General features: G+C 50.0%; 1 protein-coding gene across 6 annotated transcripts in view; it reads left to right on the forward strand.

Annotated features, from left to right (window-relative positions):
• The window catches only part of AHNAK (AHNAK nucleoprotein), a 134,371-nt gene that overhangs the window by 10,836 nt on the left and 104,840 nt on the right, over positions 1-18,695 (forward strand). For 2 of the 6 annotated variants that reach the window (XM_057506980.1, XM_057506979.1), the window contains exon 5: positions 795-18,569. The exons of the other annotated variants lie outside the window; for them this stretch is intronic. In XM_057506980.1, the coding sequence (XP_057362963.1) occupies positions 795-17,753 (16,959 nt within the window). In that variant the 3' untranslated portion in view covers positions 17,754-18,569. Of the gene's footprint in view, positions 1-794; positions 18,570-18,695 lie in introns of those variants that run through there. 6 annotated transcript variants of the gene reach the window in all.

The following is an 18,695-nucleotide window of genomic DNA, read 5'->3' on the forward strand; positions in this document are numbered from 1 at the left end:
CTCTCACCCCTCTGCACTCTGCTGAGCAGCCTCTGTTTCTCTCATGTGTGGCATGTGGCTGATGCTGCCCTTAAAAGTTTCCCGTCCATCTTCTCAGAGTGCCACAGCGTGGCAACCCACTCCTCCCTTCTGGTCCTAGATGCTGGGAGGGAGGTCAGCTGCTTTGCAAGAATCTTTGAAATGATTCTACAGGGGCCCAGCTCTGCCCCCCAGACACCATTTTTCTACTTCCAGAGGTCTGGACTCATGCGGAGCAGCAAAGTGCCTGGGGGACATTTCGATGCTCCTTCTGATGGCTCATTTATTTACGGATAATGGGTCCTCAGCGTGAAAGTGTCAACCCCAGCACAGCCAGGCGTGACTGATGCTTTCTGAGGATTCCCTCCCGATTAAACAAACAGGACAGAGAGTTAAGGCAGTGAGCTGAGAGCTGAGAGACAAAAGGTCAAGTCAGCACAGAGCCGGTCATCATGGTGGCATCCTTGGGAGGCTGATTTGAATCTAGAATTGATTGAAAATCCTTCCTCTAGATAACACGGCCCAGGAGTCTCTCTCCCACTCCCAATGGCTTTTGCTTCCCAGAGTTTCCCAGATAGTTTGTTTTCCTCCTGTGGTGTGGCTCTCAGCCCCTTTTCTCAGCCCCTTGTGCTCTGCCCCAGGAGGCCCCAAGGACCTCCCTTACAGTCCCAGTTTCTCTGGGAGATGGGCAACTGTGCTGTCGGCTGGGCTGTGGCCGGGTGGCTGCAATTCAGGCAGATTCCATTGCAACCTCTGCCGGCCGTGTCTTTCTGCAGAGCGGGGATGATGAGGAGTACCAGCGCATCTACACCACGAAGATCAAGCCCCGGCTGAAGTCGGAGGACGGAGTAGAAGGGGACCTTGGGGAGACCCAGAGCCGCACCATCACGGTGACTAGAAGGGTCACTGCCTACACCGTGGATGTGACGGGCCGGGAAGGAGCCAAGGACATCGACATCAGCAGCCCTGAGTTCAAGATAAAGATTCCACGGCATGAACTGACTGAAATCTCCACTGTGGATGTGGAGACCCAGCCTGGGAAGACAGTGATCAGACTGCCTTCGGGCTCAGGGGCAGCGCCTCTGACCACAGGCTCTGCTGTGGACACCCGAGCGGGGTCCACTTCTGCTTCAGGACCAGAGCTCCAAGGTGCTGGCCGCTCGAAGCCCCAGGTCACCGTGCCTGGGATAAAGGTGGGAAGCCCAGGTGTCAGTGTCAGTGCAAAGGGCTCGGACTGGGGTGGCAAAGGAGGGGCCCAAGTTCCAGGAGGGGACATTGGGAGCAGGGCAGTAGATGTGCAGGGCCCACCTCTTGAGAGAGGCAACAATGGGAAAATTAAAATCCCCACCATGAAAATGCCAAAATTTGGTTTCTCGACAGGGCCTGAGGCCCCAGAGGCAGGGTTGAGTGTTTCTGCACCTGAATTCTCTGGGGAGCACAAGGGCAGCAAGCCAGGCTTGACCACTGGTGGGAGCGTCCAGACCCCTCAGCTGGAAGTCGGTGCTCCCTCTGTCGATGTTGAGGGTCTTGAGGGGAAGCTGAAGGGCCCCCAAATCACCGGGCCATCCCTTGAGGGTGACCTAGGCCTGAGAGGCGCCAAGCCACAGGGGAGCACAGGGGTGGACATCTCTGTGCCCAAAATCAAGGGCAGCACCAGTGGCTCCTGTGTGGAAGTTCGAGCCCCTGACGTTGATATTCAGGGGCCTGGGGGCAAACTGGATATGGCCAAGATGAAAGTCCCCCTATTCTCCTTGTCAGGTTCTAAGGGAGAGGGAGCTGGCATTGATGTGACACTGCCCACGGGTGAAGTGACTCTTCCTGGGGCCTCTGAGGGCGTCAGCCTGCCTGAGATTTCTGCTGGTGGGGTGGAAGGGAAGGTGAAGGGTCCTAAAATCAAGACTCCTGAAATGATTATTCAGAAACCTAAAATCTCTATGCAAGATGTGGATTTGAGCCTTGGGTCCCCTAAACTGAAAGGAGATATTAAGGTTTCTTCTCCTGGGGTTCACAGTGACATTAAAGGCCCTCAAGTGGCAGTGAAAGGCTCTAAAGTGAACATAGAGACACCCAGTCTAGAGGGGACCCTGACAGGCCCCAACCTTAGTAGTCCTTCTGGGAAAACAGGAACCTGCAGGATCTCTATGGCAGATGTAGACTTAAATGTGGCTCCACCTAAAGTGAAAGGGGGTGTGGATGTCATACTCCCAAAAGTAGAAGGAAAAGTCAGAGTCCCTGAAGTTGACATCACAGGCCCCAAGGTGGACATCAGTGCCCCTGATGTGGACATTCATGGCCCAGAGTGGCATCTGAAGATGCCCAAGATGAAAATGCCCAAGTTCAGCACACCAGGAATCAAAGGGGAAGGCCCAGATCTAGACGTGAATCTACCCCAAGGAGATGTCAGTGTTTCAGGGCCCACGGTCAACGTGGAAGCCCCAGATGTCAACGTGGGAGGCAAACTTGAGGGCCCTGATATTAAGCTGTCTGAAATGAGTGTCAAGACCCCACAGATCTCCATGCCTAGTGTCGGTCTGCATGTCAGAGGCACGACAGTAAAAGGAGAGTGCGACGTAACAGTACCAGAACTTCAAGGAGAGCTGAAAGGCCCCAAAGTGGACATTGATGCCCCAGAGGTGGACATTCATGGCCCAGACTGGCATGTGAAGATGCCCAAGATGAAAATGCCCAAATTCAGTGTGCCAGGCTTCAAAGCAGAGGGCCCAGACCTGGGTGTGAGCCTGCCCAAGCCTGATGTGGACATTTCTGGACCCAAGGTAGAGGTTAGTGCTCCAGATGTGAGCATTGAGGGACCAGAAGGGAAATTGAAAGGACCTAAGTTTAAGATGCCTGAGATGAATATCAAAGCCCCAAAGATCTCCGTGCCAGATGTGGACTTACATTTGAAAGGCCCTAACGTAAAAGGAGAATATGATGTCACAGTGCCAAAGGTTGAAGGTGAGATTAAAGTTCCTGATGTTGAACTTAAAAGTGCCAAAGTGGACATCGATGCCCCAGAGGTGGACATTCACAGCTCAGACTGGCACCTGAAGATGCCCAAGGTGAAAATGCCCAAGTTCAGCATGCCTGGCTTCAAAGCAGAGGGCCCAGAAGTGGATGTGAGTCTGCCCAAGGCCGACATTGATGTCTCAGCACCTAAGGTGGATGTTGATGTTCAAGATGTGAATATTGAAGGACCTGAGGGAAAGTTGAAGGGTCCCAAGTTTAAGATGCCAGAGATGAATATCAAGGCTCCAAAGATCTCCATGCCTGATGTAGATTTGCATATGAAAGTTCCCAAGGTCAAGGGGGAATACGATGTGACACCACCAAAGCTGGAAGGGGAACTGAAAGGGCCAAAAGTGGACATCAGTGCCCCAGATGTTGAAGTTCATGGTCCTGACTGGAACCTAAAAATGCCCAAGATGAAAATGCCCAAATTTACAATGCCTAGCCTCAAAGGGGAGGGCCCAGAACTGGATGTGAACCTGCCCAAGGCTGATCTGGACATTTCGGCACCCACAGTAGATATTACTGCTCCAGATCTGAGCCTTGAAGGACCGGAAGGAAAGTTGAAAGGTCCCAAATTTAAGATGCCTGAGATGCACTTCAAAGCTCCTAAGATGACTATGCCAGATGTTGACCTGGATCTTAAAGGACCCAAAATGAAAGGAAATCTAGATATGTCAGCACCCAAAATAGAAGGTGAGATGAAAGTACCAGATGTGGACATCAAAGGCCCCAATGTAGACATTAAAGCACCAGATGCAGAAATTCAGGGTGCAGAATGGAGCCTGAAGATGCCCAAGATGAAAATGCCCAAGTTCAGCATGCCCGGCTTCAAAGCTGAGGGCCCAGACTTGGATGTGAGCCTGCCCAAGGCTGACATTGAAATTGCTGCACCCAAGGTTGACATCAAAGCCCCAGATGTGAACCTTGAGGGACCAGAAGGGAAGCTGAAGGGCCCCAAGTTCAAGATGCCCGAGATGCATTTCAAGTCCCCCAAGATCTCCATGCCTGATGTGGATATAGACTTGAAAGGCCCCAGAGTCAAAGGGGATGTGGATGTGTCTGTGCCCAAGATGGAAGGTGAAATGAAAGTGCCAGATGTGGACATCGAAGGACCCAGAATGGACATCGATGTCCCAGATGTGGATGTTCATGGTCCAAACTGGCACCTGAAGATGCCCAAGATGAAAATGCCCAAGTTCAGCATGCCCGGCTTCAAAGCTGAGGGCCCAGACTTGGATGTGAGCCTGCCCAAGGCCGACATTGAAATCGCTGCACCCAAGGTTGACATCGAAGCCCCAGATGTGAGCCTTGAGGGACCAGAAGGGAAGCTGAAGGGCCCCAAGTTCAAGATGCCCGAGATGCACTTCAAGTCCCCCAAGATCTCCATGCCTGATGTGGACCTGAATCTTACAGGCCCAAAACTAAAGGGGGGTGTGGATGTGTCTCTGCCTGATGTAGAAGGTGAAGTGAAAGTGTCAGATGTGGACATTAAAGGTCCCAAAGTTGACATCAGTGCCCCAGATGTGGATGTTCATGGCCCAGACTGGCACCTGAAGATGCCCAAGGTGAAAATGCCCAAGTTCAGCATGCCGGGCTTCAAAGGAGAGGGCCCAGACGTGGATGTGAGCCTGCCCAAGGCCGACATTGATGTCTCTGGGCCTAAGGTGGATGTTGAAGTTCCAGATGTGAATATTGAAGGTCCTGAAGCAAAACTAAAGGGTCCTAAATTTAAGATGCCAGAAATGAATATAAAGCCTCAGAAGATATCCATGCCAGATGTTGGTTTGCATTTGAAAGGTCCTAAAATGAAGGGAGATTATGATGTTACAGTCCCAAAAGTAGAAGGAGAGTTAAAAGCTCCTGATGTCAACATCAGAGGTCCCAAAGTGGACGTTAATGCACCAGATGTGGGAGTTCATGGCCCAGACTGGCACCTGAAGATGCCCAAGGTGAAAATGCCCAAGTTCAGCATGCCGGGCTTCAAAGGAGAGGGCCCAGATGTGGATGTGAGCCTGCCCAAGGCTGACATTGATGTTTCAGGACCCAAGGTGGACATTGATGCTCCAGATGTGAATATTGAAAGTCCAGAGGGGAAACTAAAGGGTCCCAAGTTCAAGATGCCAAGCATGAATATACAGACGCACAAAATCTCTATGCCTGATGTTGGACTTAACCTGAAAGCCCCTAAACTGAAAGCGGATGTAGATGTTTTCCTTCCCAAAGTGGAAGGAGACTTGAAAGGTCCTGAAGTTGATGTAAAATCCCCTAAGATGGATGTGGATGTTGGTGATATTGATCTGGAATGTCCTGATGCAAAGTTGAAAGGCCCCAAGTTTAAGATGCCCGAGATGCACTTCAAGGCCCCCAAGATCTCCATGCCTGATGTGGACTTACACCTGAAAGGCCCCAAAGTCAAAGGGGATGTGGATGTGTCTGTGCCCAAGGTGGAAGGTGAAATGAAAGTGCCAGATGTGGACGTCAGAGGCCCCAAAGTGGATGTTGATGCCCCAGATGTGGGAGTTCACGGCCCAGACTGGCACCTGAAGATGCCGAAGGTAAAAATGCCCAAGTTCAGCATGCCGGGCTTCAAAGGAGAGGGCCCGGATGTGGATATGAGCCTGCCCAAGGCTGACATTAATGTGTCTGGACCCAAAGTGGACATTGATGCTCCTGATCTGGATATTGAGGGACCAGAAGGAAAATTAAAAGGCTCTAAATTTAAGATGCCTAAGCTGAATATCAAAGCTCCCAAGATATCCATGCCAGATGTAGACTTGAATTTGAAGGGACCCAAACTGAAAGGAGAGATAGATGCTTCTGTGCCAGAACTAGAAGGTGATCTCAGAGGTCCCCAGGTTGATATCAAAGGTCCCAATGTGAATGTGGAGGTGCCTGATGTTGATCTGGAATGTCCTGATGCAAAGTTGAAAGGCCCCAAGTTCAAGATGCCTGAGATGCACTTCAAGGCCCCCAAGATCTCCATGCCTGATATGGACTTACACCTGAAAGGCCCCAAAGTCAAAGGGGATGTGGATGTGGATGTGCCCAAGGTGGAAGGTGAAATGAAAGTGCCAGATGTGGACATCAAAGGACCTAAAGTGGACGTTGATGCCCCAGATGTGGATGTTCACGGCCCAGACTGGAACTTGAAGATGCCCAAGATGAAAATGCCCAAGTTCAGCATGCCTGGCTTCAAAGCTGAGGGCCCAGACTTGGATGTGAGCCTTCCCAAGGCCGACATTGAAATCGCTGCACCCAAGGTTGACATTGAAGCCCCAGATATGAACCTTGAGGGACCAGAAGGGAAGCTGAAGGGCCCCAAGTTCAAGATGCCTGAGATGCACTTTAAGGCCCCCAAGATCTCCATGCCTGATGTGGACTTACACTTGAAAGGCCCCAGAGTCAAAGGGGATGTGGATGTGTCTGTCCCAAAATTGGAAGGAGATTTGAAAGGTCCCAGTGTGGATGTGGAGGTGCCTGATGTTGATCTGGAATGTCCTGATGCAAAGTTGAAAGGCCCCAAGTTCAAGATGCCTGAGATGCACTTCAAGGCCCCCAAGATCTCCATGCCTGATGTGGACTTACACCTGAAAGGCCCCAAAGTCAAAGGGGATGTGGATGTGTCTGTGCCCAAGGTGGAAGGTGAAATGAAAGTGCCAGATGTGGACATCAAAGGACCTAAAGTTGATATCAGTGCCCCAGATGTGGGAGTTCATGGCCCAGACTGGCACCTGAAGATGCCCAAGATGAAAATGCCCAAGTTCAGCATGCCGGGCTTCAAAGGAGAGGGCCCGGATGTGGATGTGAGCATGCCCAAGGCTGACATTGACATTTCTGTACCAAAGGTTGACATTGAAGCCCCAGATGTGAGCCTTGAGGGACCAGAAGGAAAACTGAAAGGTAGTAAGTTCAAGATGCCTGAAATGCACTTTCATGCCCCCAAGATCTCCATGCCTGATGTGGATTTCAACTTAAAGGGATCTAAAATCAAAGGAGACTTTGATGTTTCTGCCCCAAAGCTAGAGGGAGAATTCAAGGGTCCAGAATTGGATGTCAAAGGCCCCAAATTAGATGCTGACATGCCAGATGTATCTGTGGAAGGTCCAGATGGCAAATGGAAAGGTCCTAAATTTAAGATGCCAGACATGCACTTTAAATCTCCCAAAATCTCCATGCCAGATATTGATCTACACTTAAAAAGCCCCAAGATAAAGGGAGAGGTGGATGTAAATATTCCCAAATTGGAAGGTGACCTCAAAGGGCCAGATATCAAAGGTGACATCAGTGGGCCAGATATTGACATTGAAGGACCAGAGGGCAAATTGAAAGGCCCCAAGTTCAAGATGCCTGACATGCATTTCAAAGCTCCAAATATTTCTATGCCTGATGTGGATCTAAATCTGAAAGGACCAAAACTTAAGGGAGATGTAGATGTGTCTGTGCCTGAGGTAGAAGGTAAATTTAAAGTACCAGATGTGAATATCAAAGGCCCCAAAGTGGATATAAATGCTCCTGATGTTCATGGCCCAGACTGGCACCTGAAGATGCCCAAGGTGAAAATGCCCAAGTTCAGCATGCCCGGCTTCAAAGGAGAGGGCCCGGATGTGGATGTGAGCCTGCCCAAGGCTGACATTGATATGTCAGCACCCAAAGTGGACATTGAAGGTCCTGATGTTAATATTGAAGGGCCTGAGGGAAAGTTGAAAGGTCCCAAGTTCAAGATGCCCGAGATGAACATCAAAGCCCCCAAGATCTCCATGCCTGACTTTGACTTGCACCTGAAAGGTCCGAAGGTCAAAGGAGATGTGGATGTTTCCCTGCCTAAGGTGGAGGGTGACCTAAAAGGCCCTGAAGTTGACATCAAAGGCCCTAAAGTGGACATCGATGCCCCAGATGTGGGAGTTCATGGCCCAGACTGGCACCTGAAGATGCCCAAGGTGAAAATGCCCAAGTTCAGCATGCCGGGCTTCAAAGCAGAGGGCCCAGATGTGGATGTGAGCCTGCCCAAGGCCGACATTGACGTCTCAGCACCCAAGGTGGATGTCGAATGTCCTGCTGTTAATGTTGAAGGACCTGAAGGAAAGTGGAAAAGTCCGAAGTTTAAGATGCCTGAAATGCATTTTAAGACTCCAAAGATATCCATGCCAGATATTGATCTTAATTTAACAGGTCCAAAAATGAAAGGAGATGTGGATGTCACAGGTCCCAAGATAGAAGGAGATATAAAAGGCCCTGAAGTTGACATCAAAGGCCCTAAAGTGGACATTGATGCCCCAGATGTGGATGTTCATGGCCCAGACTGGCACCTGAAGATGCCCAAGGTGAAAATGCCCAAGTTCAGCATGCCCGGCTTCAAAGGAGAGGGCCCAGACATGGATGTGAGCCTGCCCAAGGCTGACATTAATGTCTCAGCACCCAAAGTGGACATTGAAGGTCCTGATGTTAATATTGAAGGACCTGAGGGAAAGTTGAAAGGTCCCAAGTTCAAGATGCCCGAGATGAACATCAAAGCCCCCAAGATCTCCATGCCTGACTTTGACTTGCACCTGAAAGGTCCGAAGGTCAAAGGAGATGTGGATGTTTCCCTGCCTAAGGTGGAGGGTGACCTAAAAGGCCCTGAAGTTGACATCAAAGGCCCTAAAGTGGACATCGATGTCCCAGATGTGGATGTTCATGGCCCAGACTGGCACCTGAAGATGCCCAAGATGAAAATGCCCAAGTTCAGCATGCCGGGCTTCAAAGGAGAGGGCCCAGAAGTGAATGTGAGCCTGCCCAAGGGTGACATTGATCTCTCAGCACCTAAGGTGGATGTTGAAGTTCCTGATGTCAATATTGAAGGTCCTGATGCAAAACTAAAGGGCCCCAAGTTCAAGATGCCTGAAATGAACATCAAAGCCCCCAAGATCTCCATGCCTGACTTTGACTTGCACCTGAAAGGTCCTAAGGTCAAAGGGGATGTGGATGTTTCCCTGCCTAAGGTGGAGGGTGACCTAAAAGGCCCTGAAGTTGACCTCAAAGGCCCCAAAATGGACATTGATGTCCCGGATGTGGATGTTCATGGCCCAGACTGGCACCTGAAGATGCCCAAGGTGAAAATGCCCAAGTTCAGCATGCCGGGCTTCAAAGGAGAGGGCCCAGAAGTGGATGTGAGCCTGCCCAAGGGTGACATTGACATCTCAGCACCCAAGGTGGACATTGAAAGCCCTGATTTTAATATTGAAGGGCCAGATGCACAACTGAAGGGTCCCAAATTCAAGATGCCTGAGATGAACATTAAAGCCCCCAAGATCTCCATGCCTGACATTGATCTTAATTTGAAGAGCCCCAAAATGAAGGGTGATGTGGATGTGTCTTTACCAAAAGTAGAAGGTGTGATTAAGGTTCCTGATGTGGATATTAAAGGCCCCAAAGTGGACATTGATGCCCCAGATGTGGATGTTCATGGCCCAGACTGGCACCTGAAGATGCCCAAGGTGAAAATGCCCAAGTTCAGCATGCCAGGCTTCAAAGCAGAGGGCCCAGATGTGGATGTGAGCCTGCCCAAGGCTGACATTGATGTTTCAGGACCCAAGGTGGACATTGATGTTCCAGATGTGAATATTGAGGGTCCAGATGCAAAGCTGAAGGGCCCCAAGTTCAAAATGCCTGAGATGAACATCAAAGCACCTAAGATATCAATGCCAGATTTGGACCTTAATCTTAAAGGCCCTAAAATGAAAGGGGAGGTGGATGTTTCACTTCCAAACATAGAGGGTGATTTGAAAGGGCCTACTCTTGACATTAAGGGCCCGAAAGTAGATTTAGATGCTCCTGATATTGACATTCATGGCCCAGAAGGTAAATTAAAAGGTCCAAACCTGAAGATGCCTGACATGCAAGTAAACATTCCCAAGATCTCCATGCCAGAAATTGACCTGAATTTGAAAGGCTCAAAGCTTAAGGGAGATGTTGATATTTCTGGGCCCAAATTGGAAGGTGACATTAAGGCTCCCAAGTTGGATGTAAAGGGCCCAGAAGTGGATATTTCTGGCCCTAAGCTGAATATTGAAGGCAAGTCAAAGAAATCTCGTTTTAAGCTTCCCAAATTTAATTTTTCGGGCTCTAAAGTTCAGACACCTGAGGTGGATGTCAAAGTTAAAAAGCCAGATATTGATGTGACAGGTCCAAAAGTTGACATTAATGCTCCTGATGTTGAGGTTCAAGGAAAAGTGAAAGGCTCCAAGTTCAAAATGCCTTTCCTGAGTATTTCATCTCCTAAAGTTTCTATGCCTGATGTGGAGTTAAACCTGAAAGGTCCTAAAGTCAAAGGAGACTTAGATGTTGCAGCTCCCAGTTTAGAAGGTGACTTTAAAGGACCCAAAATGGATATAAAAGCACCAGAAGTTAATCTTGATGCACCTGATGTGGATGTTCATGGTCCAGACTGGAATTTGAAAATGCCCAAGATGAAAATGCCTAAGTTTGGTGTGCCTGGCTTAAAAGCAGAAGGGGCAGATATGACTGTGGATCTGCCAAAAGGAGATATCGATATAGAGGGTCCCAGAATGAACATTGAGGGCCCAGAAATCAATGTGGAAGGACTAGAAGGAGGCTTGAAAGGTCCCAAACTCAAGATGCCTGACATGAATATCAAAGCTCCCAAGATCTCCATGCCTGACCTTGATTTAAACCTGAGGGGCCCCAAGTTGAAAGGTGATGTGGATGTTTCTCTGCCCAAAGTTGAAGGAGATCTGAAAGGGCCAGAGGTTGATATCAAGGGCCCCAAAGTGGACATTGATGTCCCAGATGTGGGAGTTCATGGCCCAGACTGGCACCTGAAGATGCCCAAGGTGAAAATGCCCAAGTTCGGCATGCCGGGCTTCAAAGCAGAGGGCTCAGACGTGGATGTGAGCCTGCCCAAGGCCGACATTGATCTCTCAGCACCCAAAGTGGGTGTTGAAGTTCCAGAGGTCAGTATTGAAGGTCCAGATGCAAAACTGAAGGGCCCCAAGTTCAAGATGCCTGAGATGAACATCAAAGCCCCCAAAGTCTCCATGCCTGACCTTGATCTGAGCTTGAAGGGTCCTAAAATTAAGGGCGATATGGATGTGTCTTTGCCAAAAGTGGAAGGTGACCTAAAGGGCCCTGAGGTGGACATCAAGGGCCCCAAAGTGGATATTGACACTCCTGATATTAACATTGAAGGGCCAGAGGGGAAATTGAAGGGGCCCAAATTCAAGATGCCAGAGATGCACCTGAAAGCTCCCAAGATCTCCATGCCTGACATTGATTTAAACCTGAAGGGCCCCAAAATGAAGGGTGACATGGATGTATCTGTGCCTAAAGTTGAAGGGGATCTGAAAGGCCCTGAGATTGACATCAAAAGTCCCAAAGTAGACATTGATGCCCCTGATGTGGATGTTCACAGCCCAGACTGGCACTTGAAGATGCCCAAGATGAAAATGCCCAAATTCAGCATGCCCGGCTTCAAAGGAGAGGGCCCAGACATGGATTTGAGCCTGCCCAAGGCTGACATTAATGTCTCAGCACCCAAAGTGGACATTGAAGGTCCTGATGTTAATATTGAAGGGCCTGAGGGAAAGTTGAAAGGTCCCAAGTTCAAGATGCCCGAGATGGACATCAAAGCCCCCAAGATCTCCATGCCTGACTTTGACTTGCACCTGAAAGGTCCGAAGGTCAAAGGAGATGTGGATGTTTCCCTGCCTAAGGTGGAGGGTGACCTAAAAGGCCCTGAAGTTGACATCAAAGGCCCTAAAGTGGACATTGATGCCCCAGATGTGGGAGTTCATGGCCCAGACTGGCACCTGAAGATGCCCAAGGTGAAAATGCCCAAGTTCAGCATGCCAGGCTTCAAAGGAGAGGGCCCAGAAGTTGATGTGAGCCTGCCCAAGGGTGACATTGATCTCTCAGCACCCAAGGTGGATGTTGAAGTTCCCGATGTCAATATCGAAGGTCCAGATGCGAAACTGAAGGGCCCCAAGTTCAAGATGCCTGAGATGAACATCAAAGCCCCCAAGGTCTCCATGCCTGACTTTGACTTGCACCTGAAAGGTCCTAAGGTCAAAGGAGATGTGGATGTTTCCCTGCCTAAGGTGGAAGGTGACCTAAAAGGCCCTGACGTTGACCTCAAAGGCCCCAAAATGGACATTGATGTCCCGGATGTGGACGTTCATGGCCCAGACTGGCACCTGAAGATGCCCAAGGTGAAAATGCCCAAGTTCAGCATGCCCGGTTTCAAAGGAGAGGGCCCAGAAGTTGATGTGAGCCTGCCCAAGGCCGACATTGACATCTCAGGACCCAAGGTGGACATAGACACTCCTGACATGGACATTCATGGTCCAGATGGGAAACTGAAGGGCCCCAAGTTTAAAATGCCTGACCTGCACCTCAAGGCACCCAAGATCTCCATGCCTGAAGTCGACCTGAATCTGAAGGGTCCCAAGGTAAAAGGTGATGTGGACATTTCTCTGCCCAGAGTGGAAGGAGACCTCAAGGGCCCTGAAGTTGACATCAAGGGCCCCAAAATGGATGTTGATGTCCCAGATGTGGACGTGCGTGGCCCAGACTGGAACCTGAAGATGCCCAAGGTGAAAATGCCCAAGTTCAGCATGCCGGGCTTCAAAGCAGAGGGCTCAGACGTGGATGTGAGCCTGCCCAAGGCCGACATTGATCTCTCAGCACCCAAAGTGGATGTTGAAGTTCCAGAGGTCAGTATTGAAGGTCCAGATGCAAAACTGAAGGGCCCCAAGTTCAAGATGCCTGAGATGAATATTAAAGCTCCTAAGATCTCCATGCCTGACTTTGATTTACACCTGAAGGGTCCCAAGGTAAAGGGTGATGTGGACATTTCCCTGCCTAAGGTGGAAGGTGACTTTAAGGGCCCTGAAATTGACATCAAGGGGCCCAAAGTGGACATCGATGCTCCTGATGTGGACGTTCATGGCCCAGACTGGCACCTGAAGATGCCCAAGGTGAAAATGCCCAAGTTCGGCATGCCGGGCTTCAAAGCAGAGGGCCCAGACGTGGATGTGAGCCTGCCCAAGGGTGACATTGATGTTTCAGGACCCAAGGTGGACATTGATGTTCCAGATGTGAATATTGAAGGTCCAGATGCAAAACTAAAGGGCTCCAAGTTCAAGATGCCTGAGATGAATATCAAAGCTCCCAAAATATCAATGCCTGACCTTGACTTTAACCTGAGGGGCCCCAAAATGAAGGGTGATGTGGATGTCTCTCTGCCTAAGGTGGAAGGTGACCTCAAGGGCCCTGAAATTGACATAAAGGGCCCCAAGTTGGAAGCTGACACTCCAGACATCAATATTGAAGGTCCAGAAGGAAAATTGAAGGGGCCCAAATTTAAGATGCCAGAGATGCACATTAAAACTCCTAAGATTTCTATGCCAGACTTTGACTTAAATCTGAAAGGGCCTAAGGCAAAGGGGAATGTAGACCTTTCACTTTCTAAAGTGGAAGGTCATCTGAAAGGGCCAGAGGTGGACATCGAAGGCCCTGAAGGGAAACTCAAAGGTCCCAAATTTAAGATGCCTGATGTCCATTTCAAAACCCCACAAATCTCCATGAGTGACATTGACTTGAACTTGAAGGGACCTAAGATAAAAGGAGATTCGGACATTTCCAGTCCTAAGTTGGAAGGAGATCTGAAAGGTCCCAAAGTAGATTTTAAAGGCCCTAAACTGGACATAGACACTCCTGACATAGACATTCATGGTCCAGAAGGGAAACTGAAGGGCCCCAAGTTTAAAATGCCTGACCTGCACCTCAAGGCACCCAAGATCTCCATGCCTGAAGTCGACCTGAATCTGAAGGGTCCCAAGGTAAAAGGTGATGTGGACATTTCTCTGCCCAGAGTGGAAGGAGACCTCAAGGGCCCTGACGTTGACATCAAGGGCCCCAAAATGGATGTTGATGTCCCGGATGTGGACATTCATGGCCCAGACTGGAACCTGAAGATGCCCAAGGTGAAAATGCCCAAGTTCGGCATGCCGGGCTTCAAAGGAGAGGGCCCAGACGTGGATGTGAGCCTGCCCAAGGCCGACATTGATCTCTCAGCACCCAAAGTGGATGTTGAAGTTCCAGAGGTCAGTACTGAAGGTCCAGATGCAAAACTGAAGGGCCCCAAGTTCAAGATGCCAGAGATGAACATTAAAGCTCCTAAGATCTCCATGCCTGACTTTGATTTACACCTGAAGGGTCCCAAGGTACAGGGCGATGTGGACGTTTCTCTGCCCAGAGTGGAAGGAGACCTCAAGGGCCCTGAAATTGACATCAAGGGGCCCAAAGTGGACATTGATGCCCCTGATGTGGACGTTCATGGCCCAGACTGGCACCTGAAGATGCCCAAGGTGAAAATGCCCAAGTTCGGCACGCCGGGCTTCAAAGCAGAGGGCCCAGACGTGGATGTGAGCCTGCCCAAGGGTGACATTGATGTTTCAGGACCCAAGGTGGACATTGATGTTCCAGATGTGAATATCGAAGGTCCTGATGCAAAACTGAAGGGCCCAAAGTTCAAGATGCCTGAGATGAATATCAAAGCCCCCAAGATCTCCATGCCTGATGTTGACCTGGATTTGAAAGGACCTAAAGTCAAAGGTGATTTTGATGTGTCTGTCCCTAAGATTGAAGGTACTTTCAAAGGCCCAGAGGTGGGCCTGAAAGGTCCAGGCCTGCATTTTGAATGCCCTGATGCCAAACTCAGTGGCCCAAATTTGAAGATGCCATCACTGGATATATCTGCCCCTAAAGTAACTGCTCCTGATGTTGATTTACATCTCAAGGCACCCAAAATTGGAGTTTCTGGTCCCAAGGTAGAAGGTGGTGAACTGGACTTCAAGGGGCCTAAAGTGGATTTAGAAGCTCCAAGTTTGGATGTGCAAGTGGAGAGCCCAGACGTTAACATTGAGGGGCCAGATGTTAAAATTCCCAAATTTAAGAAACCCAAGTTTGGATTTGGAGCAAAAAGCCCCAAAGCTGACTTCAAGTCCCCTTCGCTCGATGTGACTGTTCCTGAAGCAGAGCTGAACGTTGAGACTCCTGAAATTAGTGTTGGCGGCAAGGTCAAGAAAAGCAAGTTTAAAATGCCTAAAATTCACATGAGTGGTCCTAAAATTAAGGCCAAAAAACAGGGATTTGATTTGAATGTTCCCGGAGGTGAAATTGATGCCGCTCTCAAGACTTCTGATGTAGACGTCACTGTTCCCGGTCTGGATGCCTCGCTTAAAGTCGATGTGAAATCTCCCAAAACCAAGAAACCTATGTTTGGAAAAATGTACTTCCCAGATGTAGAATTTGACATTAAATCACCTAAATTTAAAGCTGAGGCCCCCCTCCCTAGCCCCAAAATGGAGGGTGAAATCCAGGCACCTGATCTGGGTATTTCTTCACCAGGGATTAATGTGGAAGGTCCTGACATCAAGCTCAAGGCTTCCAAGTTCAAGGTGCCAGATGTGGATGTCTCAGTGCCAAAAATAGAGGGGGACCTGAAAGGCCCCAGGGTACTGGCAAACTTGGGTGCACCAGACCTCAACATCGAAGACCCAGATGCCAAAGTGAAAGCACCATCGTTTGGTATTTCTGCTCCTCAAGTCTCCATCCCTGATGTGAATGTTAGCTTGAAAGGACCAAAGATAAAGGGTGATGTCCCCAGTGTGGGATTGGAAGGACCAGAAGTAGACCTGCAAGGTCCAGAATCGAAAATCAAGTTCCCCAAGTTTTCAATGCCCAAGATTGGCGTCCCTGGTATGAAAATGGAAGGTGGGGGAGCTGAGGCCCATGCCCAGCTGCCCTCTCTTGAAGGAGGCTTGAGTGCACCAGATGTTCAGCTCGAAGGGCCTGATGTGTCTCTGAAGGGGCCAAAAGTAGACTTTCCTTCAGTGAGCCTCGCTATGCCAAAAGTCCCTGGACCTGACCTTGACCTCAACTTGAAAGGACCAAGTTTGAAGGGAGACCTGGATGTATCTCCCCCCAGCATGAAGGTGCATGCCCCAGGGCTTGACCTCCGAAGTGTTGGTGGGAAGGTGAAGGTGCAAGGAGACGGTGTGACAGTGCCTGGAATCGATGCCACAACCATGCTTAACGTCGGTGTGCCAGACGTGACCTTGAAGGGACCAAGCCTGCAGGGAGACCTGGCTGTCTGTGGTGACATCAAGTGTCCTAAAGTATCAGTAGGCGCTCCGGATCTAAGCTTGGAGGCACCTGAAGGTGGTATTAGACTTCCCCAAATGAAACTGCCGCAGTTTGGCATCTCTGCTCCAGGGCCTGACTTGGACATTAATGTCAAGGGGCCACAAGTTACTGGAGAACTGAAGGGGCCAGGCATGGATGTGAACCTCGGAGGACTGAATCTGAAAGGGCCTCAGATGTCTGGTCCTCAAATCTCAGCACCGGGCATGGACTTGAACTTGGAAGGACCAAAAGTAAAAGGGAGCCTTGGGGCCACTGGTGAGATGAAAGGCCCCACTGCTGGAGGAGGTCTTCCAGGCATCAGTGCTCAAGGCTTAGAGGGAAACCTCCAGATGTCTGGAATTAAGTCCTCTGGCTGTGGCGTGGAGCTGCCAGGACTGACTGTGAAACTCCCGACTGGGCAAATCTCTGGTCCTGAAATGAAAGGTGATCTGAAAGGTTCGGGAATAGGTTTCCACGGGGCTGCTCCTGATGTTAGCTTGAAGGGGCCTTCGTTTAGTGTGGCATCTCCTGAGTCAGATTTCGGTGTCAGCCTGAAGGGCCCCCAAATCAAAGGAGGTATTGATGTTTCAGGGGGTGTCAGTGCCCCAGATACCAGCCTGGGTGAAGGGCAAGTGAATGTCAAAGGTTCTGGGAGTGAGAGGAGAGGCCCTCAGGCCTCCTCCGCCTTCACCTTGGGTGCACCGAGGTTTGCTGGGGGACTTCATTTCTCAGGACCAAAGGTAGAAGGAGATGTGAAAGGAGGCCACATCGGACTCCAGGGTCCGGGGCTGAGTGTGTCCGGGCCTCAAGGTCACTTGGAAAGTGGGTCTGGAAAAGTAACATTCCCCAAGATGAAGATCCCCAAGTTCACCTTCTCTGGCCGGGAGCTGGTCGGCAGAGAAGTGGGGGTGGATATTAACTTCCCTAAGGCAGAGGCCAGTGTCCAGCCGGGTGCCGGAGAGGACGAGTGGGAAGAATCCGACGTAAAACTGAAGAAGTCCAAAATCAAAATGCCTAAGTTCCATTTTTCCAAAGCCAAGGGGAAGGGTGGCGTCACCAGCTCACCTGAAGCATCCATTTCAGGGTCCAAAGGGGACCTGAAGAGCTCGAAGGCCAGCCTAGGCTCTCTGGAAGGAGAGGCTGAGGCCGAAGCATCTTCGCCCAAAGGCAAATTCTCCTTATTCAAAAGCAAGAAGCCCCGGCATCGTTCAAATTCCTTCAGTGATGAAAGGGAGCTCTCAGCACCTTCCACCCCAACGGGGACTTTGGAGTTTGAAGGTGGTGAAGCGTCACCGGAAGGCGGGAAGGGCAAAGGGAAACACGGAAAGCTGAAATTTGGTACCTTTGGTGGATTGGGGTCAAAGAGCAAAGGTCATTATGAGGTGACAGGGAGCGATGATGAGGCAGGCAAGCTGCAGGGGAGTGGAGTGTCCTTGGCCTCTAAGAAGTCCCGACTGTCCTCATCGTCTAGCAGCGACAGTGGGACCAAGGTTGGCATCCAGCTTCCCGAGGTGGAGCTGGCGGTGTCCACGAGGAAAGAGTAGCAGGCCTTTGTGTGTGTACATACATGTATAAAAATACATCAGCCTTGGGTGTGTTTGTATATAAACGCCGAAGAGAAACACGCCGACAGCCTCAGCACTAATGCAAAGAGCTGGCCTCTGTCAGCGGCAAGCGCGGAAAGCCAACCGCCTGGGCCCCTGGAGCCTCACAGACAAGTAAAGCGTTTCAGGTTCGTCCAGCCCACGTGCAAGTCAGCGGTATTTGCCTTATGATTTCAGTTCTTTTGCATTGAATGCTGAGAGCTCCTGTTTACTAAGCCAGCTTTTGTGTTTATTATTCTCATTTTTACTGAACATTGTTAGTGTTGGGGTAATGGAAACTCACTTTTTCATTGTAATGACTTTTGGGGCTTTTGTTAGTAAGGGTGGGGTGGGGTAGAAGGCAGTAGAGGGGGCCAGACCTCCATTTCTCCTAAGATTGGATCTACTCCAGCAGCAAATGCCCAAAGGGGGCCGAGAGGGGCTGCCAGCAGGGCGTGTGGGTGTCTTTACTCCTTAGCATCGCTTTTCTCCCCAGGGGTGGTGGTCCCAGCGGGTTTGGTGCTCACCGTAAGAGAGAATTAGAATCTGTTTGCAAATTGGCCAACCCACCAGCTCAGCGCTGGGGGGGGTCTTCCATTCTGGGTATCGCAAAAGAAATGTTTTCTTTATGACTGCCACATCCTGATAGTAGTTCTGATTTCTTTTAACAAATGTTATCATGATTAAGAAAATTTCCAGCACTTTAATGGCAAATTAATTGAGAATGTAAGAAAATCGATGCTGTCAAAGGCAAATAAAGCTGTTTATTAACCCTGATGTCTTGTGCCTTTGCATTCTGTGTTGGGGGGCGGGGGGTGAAGCCTGGGGCGGCACCACCCACAGCCCTGGCAGTGCTGCCTGGACCCACCCGGTGGCACTGCTGGTTTCCACGGTGGGTAACAG

The sequence above is a fragment of the Manis pentadactyla genome, chromosome 9, assembly GCF_030020395.1.
Source record: "Manis pentadactyla isolate mManPen7 chromosome 9, mManPen7.hap1, whole genome shotgun sequence".
Lineage (NCBI taxonomy): Eukaryota > Metazoa > Chordata > Mammalia > Pholidota > Manidae > Manis > Manis pentadactyla.